General features: G+C 47.3%; 1 protein-coding gene across 3 annotated transcripts in view; it reads right to left on the reverse strand.

The window, feature by feature from the left end:
- The window catches only part of LOC105464174 (microcephalin 1), a 243,977-nt gene that overhangs the window by 22,586 nt on the left and 203,401 nt on the right, over positions 1 to 17,990 (reverse strand). The window contains exons 13-14 of one of the 3 annotated variants that reach the window (XM_071068667.1): positions 6,592 to 6,829; positions 3,366 to 3,517 (exon numbers count right to left, since the gene is read on the reverse strand). The exons of 1 other annotated variant lie outside the window; for it this stretch is intronic. In XM_071068667.1, the coding sequence (XP_070924768.1) occupies positions 3,381 to 3,517; positions 6,592 to 6,829 (375 nt within the window). In that variant the 3' untranslated portion in view covers positions 3,366 to 3,380. Of the gene's footprint in view, positions 1 to 3,365; positions 3,518 to 6,591; positions 6,830 to 17,990 lie in introns of those variants that run through there. One more of the 3 variants, XM_011711840.3, reaches the window with a different exon arrangement.

The following is a 17,990-nucleotide window of genomic DNA, read 5'->3' on the forward strand; positions in this document are numbered from 1 at the left end:
TTCAAGACGGAGTTTTGCTCTTATTGCCCTGGCTGGAGAGCAGTGGTGTAATCTCGGCTCACTGCAACCTCTGCCTGGCAGGTTCAAGCAATTCTCCTGTCTCAGCCTCCCGAGTAGCTGAGACTACAGGCACACACCACCAGGCCCGGCTAATTTTGTATTTTTAGTAGAGACGGGGGTTTCACCAAGTCGGCCAGGCTGCTCTGAACTCCTGACCTCAGGTGATCAACCTGCCTCGGCCTCCCAAAGTGCTGGGATTATGGGCATGAGCCACCATGCCCGGCCTATGCTTTTAAACCTTTACATCTCTGATACAATTCACATCCAGTGAGTTGAGTTCTGTTGGCATAAGTTTAACGACAGGGACCCAAAAGTTGAGGAAATTTCAAAGATAACCATCTAGGAACATTAGTTTGGCCAATAAATGCAATAAAGGGAGTGCTTAGAAATTCATTTTCTGAGCAAACCTTTCCAAAGCTAATGGTGAAATACTGTTTTAGGAGCTAGCAGTTAATTTTTAAAATATATATATATTATGTGTGTGTGTATATATATATATATATATTTTTTTTTTTTTGAGACAGAGTCTCACTCTGTTGCACAGGCTGGAATGCAGTGGTGTGATCACAGCTCACTGTAGCACTGACCTCCCTGAGCTCAGGTGATCCTCCACCTTAGCCTCCCATGTAGCTGGAACTATAGGCTTGCACCACCATGCCCACTAATTATTGTAATTTTTTGTATAGACGAGATTTCACCACGTTGCCCAGGCTGGACTTGAACTGCTGTGCTCAAACGACCCACCTGCCTTGGCCTCCTAAAGTGCTGGGATTACAGGCATGGGCCACTGTGCCTGGCTGATATATACATATTTAAAAGCCTAAACATATCAGATGTTGACATTACCAAATTCCACCAGTTTTAGTTCTCGTTCATTTATATCCTGGTAGAGTTCATCTGTTTTGAGAACAACTCAAAGGAAAAATAATTCTTCATATTGTCTGAATTATGTCTTCGAAATCTACAAACATTTTCTGATTGGTTGCTGAGCTCCTGGGTGTGGAAATCTGGGTGGGGATAAAATGAGGCCGTCCTTGGAGGACAGAGGATGGAAGGGGGCAGTCCCCATCCTCACTCTCCTCTCTGCCACTTGCCACAACTTCTGCAGACGGCCTTTCCTCTCTGCGACTGGTTCCTTATTGAGGCAATGGAAATGTGGACTGCGGTGACTCTGATCAAGCCTCATGTATCTATTGAATCAGGAAGCCTGAAGGCCTGAGGCCTCCCGAGTGGCCCCATGGGAGCATCGTGCATTTTTCTGGTCAGTCGTTAGGGGAAACGACGAATGAGCCAGGCTAGCATGAGAAGGCCTACATGCTATCGGATCTTTTTCCTGAAAACATCGACATGGGGACATGTTCAAACCAAATTTTCTTTATAAGTTATAAGGAAATCAGGCGGAGGCTAAACTTTTTTTTTTTTTTTTTGGCAATGCTGTTGAGAATATTACATTATGTTCCCACAATAGCATAAATGTATGTCTTATCACTTGAATGGAGCCCAGACAATAAAAGGGCGCCTGAGAGTGGAAATACGCCTATGAGAAAGGCCAAGCCAGCCTTTCGTGATAACAGCAGCAGGGAGGGAAGAGTGCACAGAGCTGACCACAGCACAAATGTCACAGACCCTTGAGGACCGTGCCGGGGCTCAGAGCTCCACCCAAGGGCTAACATCCTCACCCCAGCCGAGTTCCTTCAGACCCCAGGGTCTTCGTTTCGTGACTTGTAAAATGGGAATTATATGTCATGGGAGTGTTCGGGGGAAAATGCAATCAGTAGCAAATGCTTTCAAATATAATATGTTACCAATATCAGGTAAAGGTAACATTTTATTTCCTAGGGCCGGGAATTTCATTTTTGTTTTCCTGTTTATTTTTTTGCATATTCAACCACCCACAAATGTGCTCTCTCTCAAAAAGAAAAAAAAAAAAAAAACCAACAACAACCCCATTTCTCCTTCTGGTTGAATGATTCATCAAGAATCTTGGCCCAAGTACAATACAGTTTCAGGGAAAAAAGACTCCAGGGAATGAATAGGGAACGTAATCATGACCTTTCCGATAACCCCGTTATTAGGCAATGCGGCGCGGATGAAATTCTCCAGGGAGCGAGTGAGTGAGGCGCGGCTTACATTCTGTATGCTGAGCCCTGTTTGGTGACTTCACACCTCCACCCCCTGTTCTATGCCAGCAAGGTGGGGCAGCTGGGGTGGTGGGCGAGCTGAGGGTCACCTCAGAGCTGAGGTCGAAAGAAATTCTTACAAGTAAAATATTCACTAACAGTTTTTATGTTCGTAGATACGGAGTTGTTGGTCTTGAGATACAGACCATGCAGGAACAAAAGGCTTGTGGGAGGACGGTGGCGCTAGGATGCTGCAGTCCCAGGGGAAGGGCTGTGGTTTTAGTGCCTACCTTCCTTTCACTCCTCTGGCCAAAAAAAACTAATAATAATAAAGAAAGGAAAAGAAAAGAAACTTCTCAGAGAGGTTCCTAGTGGCTAAAAAAAAAACGCCTGGTTCTCCACCCCCTGTGACTTTACGACGTCTGCAAAACAAGACTGTAAGATACAGAAACAATATGAAGGTACTGAAAAATGATTCTTTTTTTTCCTTTTTAGAGATGGGGTCTTGCTCTGTTGCCTACGCTGGAGTACAGCGGTGGGATCATAGCTCACCGCAGCCTTGAACTTCTGGGCTCAAGCCAAGCTCCCATGTAGCTAGGACAACAGGCATGGGCCACCATGCCTGGCTCAAATTACTCTTAGATGCCCAGGGACCCTATCTTACACAGCAGTTGATATTCCAGTTTGAATACATTTAATTGATTTTTTTTGAGTATTGTCTTTTCAACTTTTTCTTTCAATTTGATGCTTTAAAATGGTTTGATATATTCCTAGTTTTTCAATATTGCGATATTTTGAGAATGAAATATTGTCCAGAGAAGCATTTGTTATAATGGAAATCAATGGGAGGAAAAAGTCTCCAAAAGACACAATGTGCTTTGTTGAAGGGATGAGGACACGTTCGTGGATACTGTCTGTCTGCCATACTTCACAAGCCTATGTCTGCCACAGGGCATTTGCACTCTCTGTGTTTTCTCCTTTAACCAACATGTGGGGTAAGCAAGGTAGAGGTTATCACTCTGTTTTAGACATGAAGTAAATGCATTCCACAGAAAATAGGTGATTTCAGCCAGGCACAGTGGCTCACGCCTGTAATCCCAGCACTTTGGGAGGCTGAGGCAGGAGGATCACTTGAGGTTGGGAGTTTGAGACCAGCCTGGCAAACATGGTGAAACCTTACCTCTACTAAAAATAAAAAAATTACCTAGGCATGGTGGCAGGTGCCGCTACTGGGAAGGCTGAGGCAGGAGGATCACTTGAATCCAGGATGTGGAGGTTGCAGTGAGTTGAGATCTCGCCACTGCACACTCCAGCCTGGTGACAGAGCGAGACTCCATCTCAGAAAGAAAAAAAAAAAAAAAAGAAAAGTATATGATTTGCTTCTGGTTAGAGAATAAGCAAATGGCCAACCTGGACCTGGATGAGGCAGGAAATGCAATGCCCTGGACCGTGTGTTCTGTAGGTTTACAAGTGTATGTATGGACAGAAAAATAAACCTTCCTTTATTTGTACATAGCTGCAGCTACTGGATTGGAATTCAATTCACAAAGAGAAAAATACAAAAAATCTACTTGTCTGTTAAAGGATAATGTTTAGCAGAGGGTGAGGAAGGCCAGAAGTATGTACAGACAGAAAAATAAACCCTCCTTTATTTGTACATAGCTGCAGCTACTGGATTGGAATTCAATTCACAAAAAGAAAAATAACAAGCCAATAAATACTTGCAAACTATGTGATCTTACATCCCAGAGAGTGTGGGCTGGAGAGGCCTGGTACTGGAGATGCCCACTGCACTGGGGTCCGGTGGCCGGCGAGTGAGGGGACTCGTCTGACATGGGTGAAGGCTGCAGCACACACAATACCCAGATGTTACCAAGGGCACACGCAGATGGCATAATTGGTGAGAAATCAGAAACAGGACACACGTTACAGGAGGAAAGAAAAAGAGGCTGGGGCCTGTGGCCCAGCCCTGGAAGTCAGAGAACTCTGAAGGACTTTGTGGGAACGAAGCGTTGGGGTTAAGCAGATAGACATTCACCTCCTGAAAACCCACGGGCCGGAGAGCCGAGCGGCAAAACAACCGGAGGAAGTGAGCAGCCGCCGAGCAAGCGTGACTCCACACAAGGATGCAGGAGCCACAGGAAGGAGCCGTCAGAGCCACCCAACCTGGAAACAGAGGCAGGCTCGGCCCTGCACGGCACACGCTTTCCAAACTCCAAAAAGACTGCCTGTTGGTAGGCACCGTGGATATCAATCGCGTGCACAGTTCCGTCAGCTGGCCAGACACGCCTTCAGGCCCAGTTCTATTCTGCAGTCAATGGAATTTTGATAATACACTTTTCCAAAAAAACAAAACAACAGCCTCTGTTTCAGAACATAGGATGTTTTGAAGGTTATATTCTTGGCATTTAGAAAACAGTAAACAGCCTCTTAGCTTTTGGACTGTAGCTAAAATCATATTTTTTTTTTTTTTTAGAAGTTAGTTTCCAGGCAAAAGATGAATTACTCTGCGCCAGAGTAAAAAATTACTTTTGATTGCCACGCTTTTAAAATATATGAAAGGATGACCATCAATCATGTAAGAGATGTTTGTAAAATGTCCATAGTTAGCTATGAATGTAACTCGGACAAACACAGTATCTACTTGTCTATTAAAGGATAATGTTTAGCAGGGGGTGAGAAAAACCAGAAGTTTAGGATTTAGAGACAAGCAGAAGTACTAAGAAAGGAGACTGAATAAGAAACATGGAAAGAGATGGAAGCAAAGAGAGAGAAAAAGAATGAGAGAATGGGGGAGAGAGGATGCACCTCTAAAGCCAGGTAAGGATCTTGGCCCCAGGTGCTGAAACTGGAGTGATTCATTGTTATGGGCTGAATTGTGTCTGGCCAAAATTCATAGGTTGATGTCTTAACCCTCAGTAACTCAGGATGAGACTGTATTTGGAGATGGCGCCTTGAATAAGACAAGTTAAAATGATGCCACCGGGGCTGGGTGCAGTGGCTCACACCCGTAATGCCAGCATTTTGGGAAGCCAAAGCAGGAGGATCGCTTGAGCCCTGGAGTTTGAGACCATACTGGGCAACACGGGGAAACCCCATCTCTACAGAAAAAAAAAAAAAAAAAAAAGCTGGGCGTGGTGGCATGCACCTGTAGTTCCAGCTACTTGGGAGGCTGAGGCAGGAGAATCACTTGAGCCAGAGAGGTTGAGGCTGCAGTGAGCCGTGATCATGCTACTGCATTCCAGCCTGGGTGACACAGCGAGATGCTATCTCAAAAAAATAAATAAAAGCAAATAAAACTATGCCACTGGGTGAGCCCTAACCAATCTGATTGGTATCCTTAGAGAAGAGAAAATTTGGACACACACAGAAACACCAGAGATGTGTGTGCATGGAGGAAAGGCCACGTGAGATCACAGGAAGAAGGCAGCCGTCTGCAAGCTCAGGAGAAACCAACGCTGCCGATACCCGCTCTTAGACCTCCAGCCTCCAGAACTGACAAACAGTGTGTGTTGTTGAAGCCTGTAGTATTTTGTGATGGCAGCCCAAGCAAACTAACATGTTTATCACAACCCTGTGGAGGAGGATGTGGGGTTTACCCACAGTGCAGCCCTAGGCTTGTCCTGCCACGCGTGACTCCACCACAGGGTGCGTAAGTTGTGGCACAGATGCTGCCCCTGCCTCCTCCACATTCCCCAGGCCATCCTTGCTTCACACTCTTCCTCAACCCCCTTCTCTGGGGATCACCTGCAAGCCTCCCGGAGCCCACGTGTGAGCATGGCGTGGATCCAGCCTCCTCCGGTCACAGCTCAGCTCCTACCACCTCTTCCTCCCCAGAACTGCACACAGCACCTGGCGCAACTCCATGAATACCAGAGCGGGACATTACGGTCACACTGTGCTCACTTTGTGAAATAAAAGATGGAGTCCTTTTACGTCTTTAACGCCCTTCGAGCACATGAGCAGACGGAGTGATCATGAGATGTACCTGGGAGAGGGGATGACAGGAACGGGGGCTTGGGCCCTAACGCCGGGCGCTGCCAGGGACTCTTGAAGTAGGACAAGGAGGCACTGGGGAGGGAGGGTCTAAGTGGGTGCCTGGAGAGCCTGTGTCCACAGGGGTGGCTTGGGGTGGCTTTGGGTGGACTGGGTTTTTCACATGAGCCAGGAAAGTCAAGTGGGGAGTCCAGTTAGAGTTCCCATTTCCTTGTGAACTGTGCTTCTGCTGACAGCAAGGAGTGGGAATGCCGAGGGTGACCACATGACGCTGCCAGGGCAGATGCTGGAGGCTGAGACATCAACCCAGGTGCCCCAGCTGCGTGGAAGGGGGTGTGAGCGTGACGCCGCCCTCCCTGGAAACCTGTTCATAGATCTGGACCACACAACAGTGTCTCTGTGCCTAGATTCTTACCTAAGACCCATTTCTCCGACAGATACTTGACTGTTGCTTTCTTCTTTCCGCTGTAGGGCCCGATGACGATGCTGGCCTGGCGGGGGACTTGGCTGACCCGGCCTCCGCACAGGTGGACTAGTTCACAGAGCTTGGCCACTGGGGGGCTGCTGGCAGGCGAGACAAACATCACTGGCTGGTTGGCAAAGAGGGTTCCGTGGTACGGCCCTGCAGACAAGTGGCACTCCCTTCGGCACAGCTGTGGGGCAGACAGAGAGAATTTCAGAGGTGGGACCACTTCAGTCTCCATAGCGTAGGTGAACTGTTGCGGTTTGCTTCCTTTTTTAGGAAAAGAATAGACTGAATGTAAGGCTGCCATGCTCCTGTGAATTTCGAATTCTGAGAACCCAGAGAAGATGATGACATTAATGACATAAAACTGACATTTTCTGAAGTATCCATGAGTAAAACTCCAAGGAAATAAATTAGAAAAAAAAAAAAGTGTAGGCCTTTGAATTACTACAAATCCTCAAACAAAATATTGAAAAGCAACTGTTAGCAGAGCAGAGCCGAGCCGTAGCTAGGCTGAACTCCGGCTAAAGTAACGTGGTGATGTGTGCAAGTGACGGCAAGATTCTAATGCACTGCAAATGCCGGCTGTGCTGGAAGGGAGTCATTCAATCCAGCGTGCTCCAGGCTCTTGGCAGAAAAGGACTTTTATAGAATCTAAGAAATGCTGTAAATCCAATACCATGGTTTGGACGGGGAAAGGGACAGTGAGGCAATGCAGAAGGAGAATTCCTAGAGCCGTTCCCAAAACACACTGGGCTTGCGGGAGAGAGGTGTCTCGAGGTTGTTTCAATGAGCTGTTGGGAAACATTTCAGAAACAGGGATGTGAAGCTGCTCTGCTTCTCATTCTGGCAATGTGTGGTCATCTGGTTGACCCAGAGGACTGCGGGAAGGCCCAGTTATTGTGAACACGCATTTTCCTAACTATGGGTTGGTAAAGACTTCTTTTTGAGTATAAACACCCTCTGAGAGATGCTGTGGGTTATGTGCCATCCACATTTTGTTTTGCATATTTTCCCTGTAATATCTGAAATTAATGGTTCACACAAATTAGAGATTTGAGGGCATGTATGTGAGGGGAGGGATGAAGGGGCCTTCTCAGAGGAGTATAACCTGGGGTGCAGTGAGGTTGGGGTCATCTTAGTCAGGGGCAGCAGACAAGGCTGACCTTGGAGGTAGGGGTACTTTACTTGGAGGTAGGGGTACAGTGGAGTTGGGGGAAGAGCAGCAAAGAGTAAGTTCCACAGCCCACATCGCTCACAAAATCAGAGAAACGGTGAACTGTTTTTCTACTAGGTTTTCATACTACTGTAATATTTAACAAAAGAGGATCCTACTGTGAAAATATAGCTGCAGCATCAATGGATTAGATCCAATACACTTAAATCTGCTCATGGAATTTGCTTTTTCTCTTCCCTTGTGTTGAATTTTACAGCATAATAAATACCGAGCCTCAGCAACTTTCATGTGACTTCCAGGAGACAGTGGCAGCAGGGGCAAATGATTCTTCCTGGATGGTGACTTTGTGAGTATTTTTAGCAATATGTCCTGGGAGATAGGCTGTAAAAAAGGCTATTGATTTAATTTGCAGACAAAGAGACTGAGCTGATGCAAGACAAGAGATTTGCTTTGGCAAACTGTGAGTCACACTGCGAGAAAAAGCCATGGTCCCTAGAATCACGGGGCCAAGCTGCATGGAAACGGGATCAAGAAAGAATATCTTTCATCTTAAAGTAGGACACACACACATTCAAAAAGTTAACTATGAAAGTATTTGGCCAGGCGTGGTGGCTCACGCCTGTAATCCCAGCACTTTGGGAGGCTGAGGTGGGCAGATCACAAGGTCAGGAGATCAAGATCATCCTGGCTAACACGGTGAAACTCTGTCTCTACTAAAAATACAAAAAATTAGCCAGGCGTGGGGCCGGGTGTGGTGGCTCACGCCTGTAATCCCAGCACTTTGGGAGGCTGAGGTGGGTGGATCATGAGGTCAGGAGATCAAAACCATCCTGGCTAACACAGCGAAACCCCATCTCTACTAAAAATACAAAAAAAGTAGCCGGGTGTGGTGGCGGGCACCTGTAGTCCCAGTTACTCAGGAAGCTGAGGCAGGAGAATGGTGTGAACCTGGGAGGTGGAGCTTGCAGTGAGCCGAGATCATGCCACTGCACTCCAGCCTGGGCAACGAGCAAAACTCTATGTAAGAAAAAAAAAGGCCAGGAGCGGTAGCTCACGCCTGTAATCCCAGCATAATCCCAGCACTTTGGGAGGCCAAGGTGAATGGATCACTTGAGGTCAGGAGTTCGAGACTGGTCTGACCAACATGGAGAAACCCCATCTCTACTAAAAATACAAAAACTAGCTGGGCATTTTGGTGGGCGTCTGTAATCCCAGCTACTCAGGAGGCTGAGGCAGGAGAATCGCTTGAATCCAGGAGGCAGAGGTTGCAGTGAGTAGACATGGTATCACTGTGCTTCAGCCGGGGTGACACAGTAGGACTGTATCTCAAAAAATAAAATAAAGTATTTGATTGTTGAAGCCATACTACGGAAGGGTATAAAGTAAAAAGGGACTTTTCCTGTTAGACACTGTTGTCTGTGTCTTCTTTGTTGGCAGAACAAAGACTTTTCTGGGGGCACCAACCTCCACCTGGCCATGTGTTCAAGCCCAAGGAGAAGTCCCAGGATGGGTTCAAGCTAATCACGGTGATCACAATGCAAATGACTGAGCTAAGCATGGCACAGCTGGCCTCAATCCTGGCCAGTGCGACCTGAGAATCAGTCGCTGGTGGGATTCTGAGGGAGTTTTTCTCACTATTATAAACAGATGCATAAGCAGAAATACTTCTCTTCTTTGCTTGGCACTGTCACGTCTAATGTGATGCCTGGATCACTGAAGCCCCCAGAGACCACGGGACACGCTGGAAATGGCCCAGTGGGAAGGCGGAAAGCTCTGGGTCCTGAAAAACACTTCTAAGTTACTGATGGACCAAACTGAAATCATCCTTTATTTTGTTTTTATGTCAGAAAAAAAAACAAACCTAAATTCTTTAAGTGACTTTTTTGTTAAGTTTTTGTTTCTAGAAGCCCAAAGTATCCTAATAATAATAATTTTAAATAATCCGCCTATTTTTGGAAATATCTTGTTCATCGTTGAGACTATGAATAATAGATCAGTTCTCACCCCTGCCTCCCCTGCCATTTACCAGAGTTAACAACTGTGAAGAGTTCTCTGTGTATTTTTAAAAATTCTGTAAAATGCACACACACACACACACTTTGATATGGTTGTTCTTAACCAAAAAATGAGATCAAATCTCTATCTTACTGTATGGATAAACAGTAAATAAACCTTTTTCTAATGCAGTAGAAAAGGAAGTCAACCTCTTGGATGTTTAGGATGTGATTTCAGTAGCTAGTTTCTTTGTGCCATGACATTGCCTTCAGAATTCTGATCTTGGCCAATTTTCCTATCCAGCAAAGCACCATTTCCCCAACACTGGTACATTTTTAAAAGTTAGTTGTGAATTACAAGCTGTAAACATTAGATGCAGCAGACGGTGTTCTCACTGTGTCACCACTGGCTCTCGCCAGGGAGCCTATATGTTACCTGGAGATTAAGGGGAAAAGCCTCAAAGGCACAGATTCTGAAGTCAACTTGCTGTTGATTATTTTCATTGATTTTTCAATCCCCTTGGTAATCGCAATTTACAGCAATGTGCTCTAAACTCTAATTTTAGCTGGGCAAAGTGGCTAACAGCTGTAATCCCAGCACTTTGGGAGGCTGAGGCAGTTGGATTGCTTAAGTCCAGGAGTTTGAGACCAGCCTGGGCAACATAGGGAGACCCTATCTAGATAGATAGATAGATAGATAGATAGATAGATAGATAAGCAAGACCGGCGTGGTGTCACATGCCTATAGCTCCCGCTACTTGGGAGGCTGAGGTGGGAGGATCAGTTGAGCCCAGGACGTTGAGGCTGCAGTGAACTGTGATTGTGACACTGCACTCCAGCCTGGGCGACAGAGTGAGACCCTGTCTCAAAACAAAACAACTCCCCATCCCCAACAAAAAACCAATGATTATAATTTCACTGCAAACCTTTACACACACACGCAAACACACACGCACGCACACACCCCAGAAACAGGAATGCATGCAGGACATGTGGAGGGGACAGGCGTAAGTTGGGGAACAATAGCTGGGTAGCATTGTGCTGTTTTATTTTTGTTGTTACCTCAATGAGAACCTCAGAGATAACCTCATCTATTTATATATTGGCCCAGGAGTTTCTAGCTAAAAACAGTTAAAAGATAATTTTTCAAAAAATCATAACTTTCAGGAAGCTGAGGCAGGAGAATTGCTTGAACCCGGGAGGAGGAGGTTGCAGTGAGCCGAGATCGCGCCAGTGCACTCCAGCCTGGGTGACAGAGCGAGAGTCCGTCTCAAAAAAACAAAAAACATAGCTTTCATACAGGTATAAAATAAACACAGTGTATTCATTTTACTTAACTCAGATGCTATAACTGGTTCAAAGGACAATCTGAAGAACACATTTATAGATGAGAAATACTGAAATAAACTTGCGAATGGACAAAAAAGTTGGCTTTCCTACAAGGTAGGGAGCATTCCCTCTACCAGACAGAATTCATTTCCTGCCCGTAGACAGGCACGTTTGCATCGCCAGCAGCTCTTTACAACTTACGAAGTTGTAAAACAGCTCCCTAGCAATGAAGGCTGCAAGCAGATAAGCTGGCAGGCCGTGAGCAGGCCTCAAATGGAGTTTTTCAATGAAGCACAAATGTTCCCCTACAGAACCCAAGATATCTCTTTAAAAGAAATCATGAAAGAAAAGGGGATTAAGTGGAGCTTATGGGCTGCTCCAGGGTTAAGTGGCCTCCAAAATAAACAGGACTGCTTGAGAGTCAGAGTGAATTTTGGGTGGGGTTTGAAAGGGTTCCTGCTTTCCTCTGCTAATGGTGACATAAAATGACCATTTCATACCCATGGATATACACTGACGTGTACATAGAAGTTGCGGAGGCAGTGGCAGAAGCCAGAGGACTTTCTCTGCCATGAGCTCCTCCTAGGAGCCCTGGGTTGCAGAGGGTGAGGACTGCTAGGAAAGTCTGTCAGTTAAGGCCGAAGGGACATTAGCTTTGCTTTAAAACACATTGCCTGTGCTTGCGTTTGTGTCTTCATCTGATTTAACGGGTTTTAGCTCAGACTCTCCAAATCTATTTACCTACAAGTCCGTTAAGGCAGACTGTGTTGTTGACAAAGCAGAACAGAATTTCCCTGCGGCTTCTAGCTTCAAGGAATCCCAGCTATTTATCCATCACCAAGAAGGGAAGCCCCATGGGTGGTTGATGGTTCATTTACTCCAGCCCAGGGGGTTGGATTTCAATTAGTGCATTTGCTTTTCCCTCTAGGTAGAGCTCACCCTTTAAAGTCACTTCTTGGCTCTCTAACAGTTTTAAGATGCACTTTCCCATCTCAACAACAATACAGGATGTCTTACAAGGCTGTAGTTCTCACTCACTGCATTCTTCCTCTGAGCCGTCCAGGAAACACGGGCAGGCCTTACAGTCAAGGCACCTTAGATTTAAAGTATGGAGTACGCGAAACCTTCCTAACTGGTAAAGCGCTCAGTAATGCAAATTCTGGGTGCAACTCAGTGGTTCTTAGTCTAGTCAGAGTTATGCAGTCATCAGCACAATCTACTCACACCCTCCTCAAGGTATGACATAAATATTTCTGAATTCACAATGCAGACAATCTCATTAATAACTTTATTGAATCCTGTAGCCCAGCACTCGGGGTTCTCTAAAACCCCACCCTGCCTTCCCCTCCAATTGCAGTGTCCACTGTCTTTTTTAAATAGACTCTGTCCTCATCAAGCCTGTTCTCTGTCCCCCAAATATGCCATATCATTCCTTAATGCACGCCTTTTTTTCCCCAGTTCCCTACAATCTTATAATTAGTGGTGACACTAATCTATATGCGTTAAAACTCATAGAATTGTATACAAAACAGTCAATTGTACTGTGTACATACATTTAAAAGATAAAATAAAATGTGTTCTTTTAACGCTTACACTGGTCTACTTTCCATTTTTTCTGGATCCTAGAAAGGCCTTCCTGTGCTTCCTAAGACACAAAATCCTCTTCCCAGCGCCTGCCTCCTGACCCCAACTCAGGGCTGAGCCACAGAACCAGTGCACTCATCCCCACAGCACTCCCTGCAGAAGTACCTGCACGTTCGTTTGCTGTGTCGTGAAGTGAACTCATTTCACTGTATCAGGCTAAGTTCTGAGGATACAAAAATGGAGGCACACAGTCTTTGCTTCTTCAGGACACTCTAGAAGTTACAGACATTTCATGGACAGAAAAGTGGGAGCCGGAGTGGGCTTGGGGCATTTAGGGAGGACTTCATGATGTTGGTGTGTGATATGGAGTCGTGAGCAGAAAGACGGTTCCTCGCGGAAAGCACACAGGAGCCCCTCAGGTCCTGAGACCTGGGTGTCTGAAGGCCCACGGCATGCGTGAACGCAGCCCAGGGTCACTGGGAGTGAGGGGCGAGGGGTTCAGCAGGCAATAATTGCAAGAGCTCACTCGCTAAAACATTTACATGCATGCGAAGTGATGAGGTGTGGACCAGACCACTCGTGATTACACAGTGTGAGCATGGTTACTGGGGACCTCAGAAACCTGAGCAGACGAGGCCATGGGGGGATCCGTGTGTCAGGAAGCTCACTTTTCAGGCAACGTGGAGGACAGGCGGAGGGGTTGAGATCAGGAAGACCCAAGAAAAAGGAATGAAGTAGTGTAGGGTACGGGGTTGGGGAAGGGAGGGAGATTCAAGACAGAATGAAAAGTCAAACTCACCAGGAATCCAGTAACGTGACTGGCTTCCTATGTGCAAACAGGGAGGTGAACACTAAGATACCTCGGGGGCCATGCAGGCATTTGTAAGAAAGCTCAGCTGTGGAGGTTTTGAGGTTTCCAATGAATAATCCATCTTTTTTTCCCCCAGGTTCAATACCAACTGAGAGGCAGATACAGGCATTGAACTATAGAGACAAGTCACGTTGATTATTCATAAGGCTGCCTGCAGATTGGGCCTTAGGCCAGCGGACATGTGTGTTTGCTAATCTCCTCTGATGACTTAGAAAGACCACCCACCGAGCCACATGGGCACTGGACAAAGGGCCTGCCTCCACGCAGGGAGGGACAAGAGGGGGACAGAAGGCAGGCTTTCTCCAGGAGGCAGCTATAGTTGTGATAAGATTTGATTAAGTTGGTCTTCCTCTGGAGGAGATGGGGGTAAGGGGAGGGGGCGCCAGCCTGGCAGTGGAAAGCTATAAAGGAGGCAGGCCCCTCACCACCCACGGGAGGATGCAGGCATCTGAAACCTGGGACACCTGACCGTCCTCCATCGTGAGTCCTGTCCAAGCGGCCAAGCTTTGGTGAAAGTCCCGGCTCTGCACAACCATTTCTGAAAGCAGATCCTAGTGCTGATCATTGCAAAAGAGGTGAAGGCAGACCCAGAGGCCACCATTTGGAAAAACAAAACATTTTTAGGAGTTTAACTTTCTAAAATAATTCTCAGTGTAGAGTTACACGTGACAATGTGGCCTGCACTGAGTCCATCAAAGTTGGAATTAACTGGTCATTGGCCCCGGGGAGAAGGAATAATGATGCCCACAGTCCCTGGACCTTAGAAAAACCAGAGAAATAAGAACGGAGCACACCATTAACTATTCTGATAATCACCTCAATCCGGTAAAAATAAAAAAGGTCTTCAGACCAGGAAGACATGAAGGCTCCTGAAACTCTGCATCAAACCTTTTCCATTTGCAATCAAAACCATCCCTGCTCCTGGCTGCCACCTCAAAGCATCCTGTTCCCTTGCCCTCCACAAGACAGCTCCAAACCCCGTGCTGCCAGACAGGGCCGCCCACTTCACCTCGCTGTTACTGTCATTCCTCTTGGCCCTGATGACGCTGTCTCTGTCTCCATCACTGATCTTGTCCCACTTCCTGGAAGTCTCAGGACATCCACAGGTGCCCCTTCCAACTCCCTCACCCCCCCGTCTCTCGGGCTCCTCTCTCCCCGGGGAACTGCAGAATCCCGAGCTGCTTCCTCTGTAGCTACCACCTCTCCCCTTGTCAGCAGCCCCGGGCCCCTGCCCAGTGGACGCGATTGCCTCCCGCCTTCACCCCTCCATGTCCTAGCCCCTAAACCAGCACCCAGCCCACCACCCCTCTGTGACTCCCTGGCCCTTCTCTCCACGTTGGGCTCAGTCAAACCAAGACCCGGGTTAAATTCAGATGCCGAGCGTCTCTGCACAGGCAGCACCGTGGGTGGGTCTGGCTGGTGTGCTAGTCCCCTGACCGTTGGCCGTGTGGCCCTCTGTGTTTCTAACCACTCTTTCTACCCGGCTCGTCCTCCCCTCCTCACTGCCCATTCCCACTGCCTGGCCTTCAGCCTATAAGCCGTTTCTCAGGCTCAGCCATGGCTCCCCACTGAGGACGGTGAAGTAACAGAGATGTCTCCTGCTCCGCAGCACCTGACCCCTGCTGCAGGCCTGCCTTCCGCAGAACCCCAGGCTGCTGGACAGGAACCCCCATAACCCCCACATGGAAGGCCGATCTCCCACCAGGCCAACCCCGCTCCTCTCGTCTTCTCAAGGACATGCTCCATCAGGTCTTCCTTCTGTCTTGTTTGTTATGTTTTGGCTCAAAACAGTCACAACAACAAACAACAAAAATGCTGTTATTTCTCCCACCCTGCAAACCCCTTCCCTCTTCACTTCCTTTGCATCTTTTTGTAGCAAAACTTCTTGAAAGAGTGGCGTATGCCCACTAAACTCACACCCTCTGCCTTTGCTCCCACCATGCCCGTGAAATTGCGGGGGTCACAGGTGGTTCTTATTCCTCTTCTCGGAGGCACCACCAGCTGGGAGAAGGAGCAGCACATGGAAAGTGCAGATAGCAAAAGCAGGTGAAGCGGCGATGTGAGCGGAGGTGGCGCCCAGAACACCACGCCAGGCAGGGGAGGTTGGAACAGAGGCAGGCCAGCCAGCTGGGCAGAGAGAGCCAGAGCAGGTCCGCAACCAGCGGTGCTGGAGGCAGTGGGGGTCAGGAAGACCAGGGTGGAGGCTGCAGGGATGAGGACATGTGCCGAGCAGGACAGGCACTGGTGCTGAAGAGCATGGGTGGGGGAGGATGTGGATTAGCCAGGTCGCAGAGGTAATGGAGAAAGGGGTAGTGAACCTCAAGCAGCCCTCAAAAGACAGGCAGCAGTATTGGCAGGTGGCATGTGGAGGAGGACGAAAGCTTCAGTACAACTCTCCAGCCAGGGGCAGAAGAGTTATTATGCCCGGGAAGTGGGCTGGCTGGGAAGAAGAGGAGGTTGGCTATGGGGATTGGGGACTTGGCTTAAATAGGCATAATCTGATGGGGCAGCTAGTCATCAAATTAGGCAGAGTGAGGGGGTGACACTGCTGTAACAAGAAATATGTATTTGGTTTCTGCCCTGGGTTCCTAGCACTGAGCCCCTAAAACCCTTGGAATTCCCCTAGCGATGCAGGCAGAAGAATGTCCTTCATCATTTATCACAAGCCCTCTCTAACCCTACCTGAGAGTATGCTAGTGAGGTGGCTCCTGGAGGCTGGGGGCTGAGTGCCAGAGGAACGTGCCAGATCTTTGGAGGGCCGGAACTTTCAGCCCCACCCCCACAAGGTCTGGGGTTCACTCAGTGGCCAATGATTTCATCAATACTGCCTATGTAATGAAGCTCCTTAAAAATCCTGACATTACAGGGTTCGGGAGCTTTGGGGTTGAACACATTCTGGTACAGGAGGTGATGCCCCCTGAGAGGGCATGGAAGCTCAGTGTGCTCTGCTGCCTGGCCCCGGGCCCTGTGCACCTCTTCTCTGGCTGTTCTTTTACATCCTTTCATAATATCATTGGTGATGAATTGGTCAATGTTAAGTGATTCTCTGAGTTTTGTGAGCTGCTCTAGCAAGTTACAAATCCCAGGAGGAGGTCGTGGGAACCCCTGATTTACCGCTGGTCAGTTAGAAGGGAGACCTGGGACATGCAACTGGCATGGGGAGGGGGGCAGGCTTGTGGGGCTGAGTCCTTCACCTGCTAACTCCAGGCAGGTGGTGTCAGAATTGGATTGTAGGACACTCGGCTGGTGTCTGCAGTGAACTGCAGAATTGTTTGGTGTGAGAAAAACCCTACATTTGGTGTCAGAAGTGTTTTCTCTCTCTCTCTCTCTCTCTCTCTCTCTCTCTCTCTGTGTGTGTGTGTGTGTGTGTGTGTGTGTAGCAATAGTAGTAGCAGTAGCAGTAGTAGGAAAAACAGGAGTTTGTTTTCTTTTAGAGAAACAGTTTTGCATGCAGTTTGCAGCTAGAGAGGGGTCTGGGAGGCATCTGAGCAGAGGTGACAAGCAAAGCCACAAGAGCATGGCTTCATTTTCTGCTAAATTTGCAGTTCAAAAGTTCCAAGTTTCAATTTTGTAATATGAAACATTGTCAGTGAAACAGTTTTTGAAAGAACAAGGAAGGTTTTTTTTTTGTTTTTTGTTTTTTTTTGGTAAGAAAAATCAGCATCTTATGTTCTTAGTTTTAAGGAAACGGGCATGATGTTGTCTCAAGTGTATGAAGACAGTTCTGTCAACTTCTGGCCTGGGAGACCCCCGGGCTCTGGGAAAGTAGAGATAACAGACTTGAAAATCCATCCCTCTCTTGGAAGTGGGCTTAGGGGTCTGTACTTTCTAAGCAGAATGATTATAGTTTTTCATCATGGGGGAAAAGAAAGCCTTAAACCAGGGAGCTAAAAAGAAAGATGATAGATGCTGTTCTTTTTCCTTTCCCTGGGCAATTTTGTCATTGCAGAAAGGAAACAGACTGGAGGAAGGTTATGGCTTTTGCTAAGAGTTGAACCAGAAAGGCTGGAAAGAGCAGCACGCAATGACAGTTGACGCCAGACTCTGGGGTGGTTGGAACAAGTTGTGAGATTTAAGGTAAGTTATAAAAGGCTATTCTAATTAGTAGCCAACAACATGGCTTCAACAGGTTAAGAAAAAGTTAAAACGTTATAAATGAAGACACTTGATTGTAACTTAGAGTTTGCCTAAAATCAAGGTGGCTTGTGTTTTCCAAACCACCTTCTGTCCCTATCCCAGCTCTTGCAGAAGAGAAGAAGGCTCAGTGGCAACCCAGCCCCACACATCTGCATCTATTTAAGAGAACTAGAAGCATGAGCATTTAACAGTCTGACAACGGAGACAAGAGCATGTCAAAGCAAGGAGACTCTCAAGGCCAGTAAAAATAGTGAAC

Source organism: Macaca nemestrina, chromosome 8 (assembly GCF_043159975.1).
Source record: "Macaca nemestrina isolate mMacNem1 chromosome 8, mMacNem.hap1, whole genome shotgun sequence".
Lineage (NCBI taxonomy): Eukaryota > Metazoa > Chordata > Mammalia > Primates > Cercopithecidae > Macaca > Macaca nemestrina.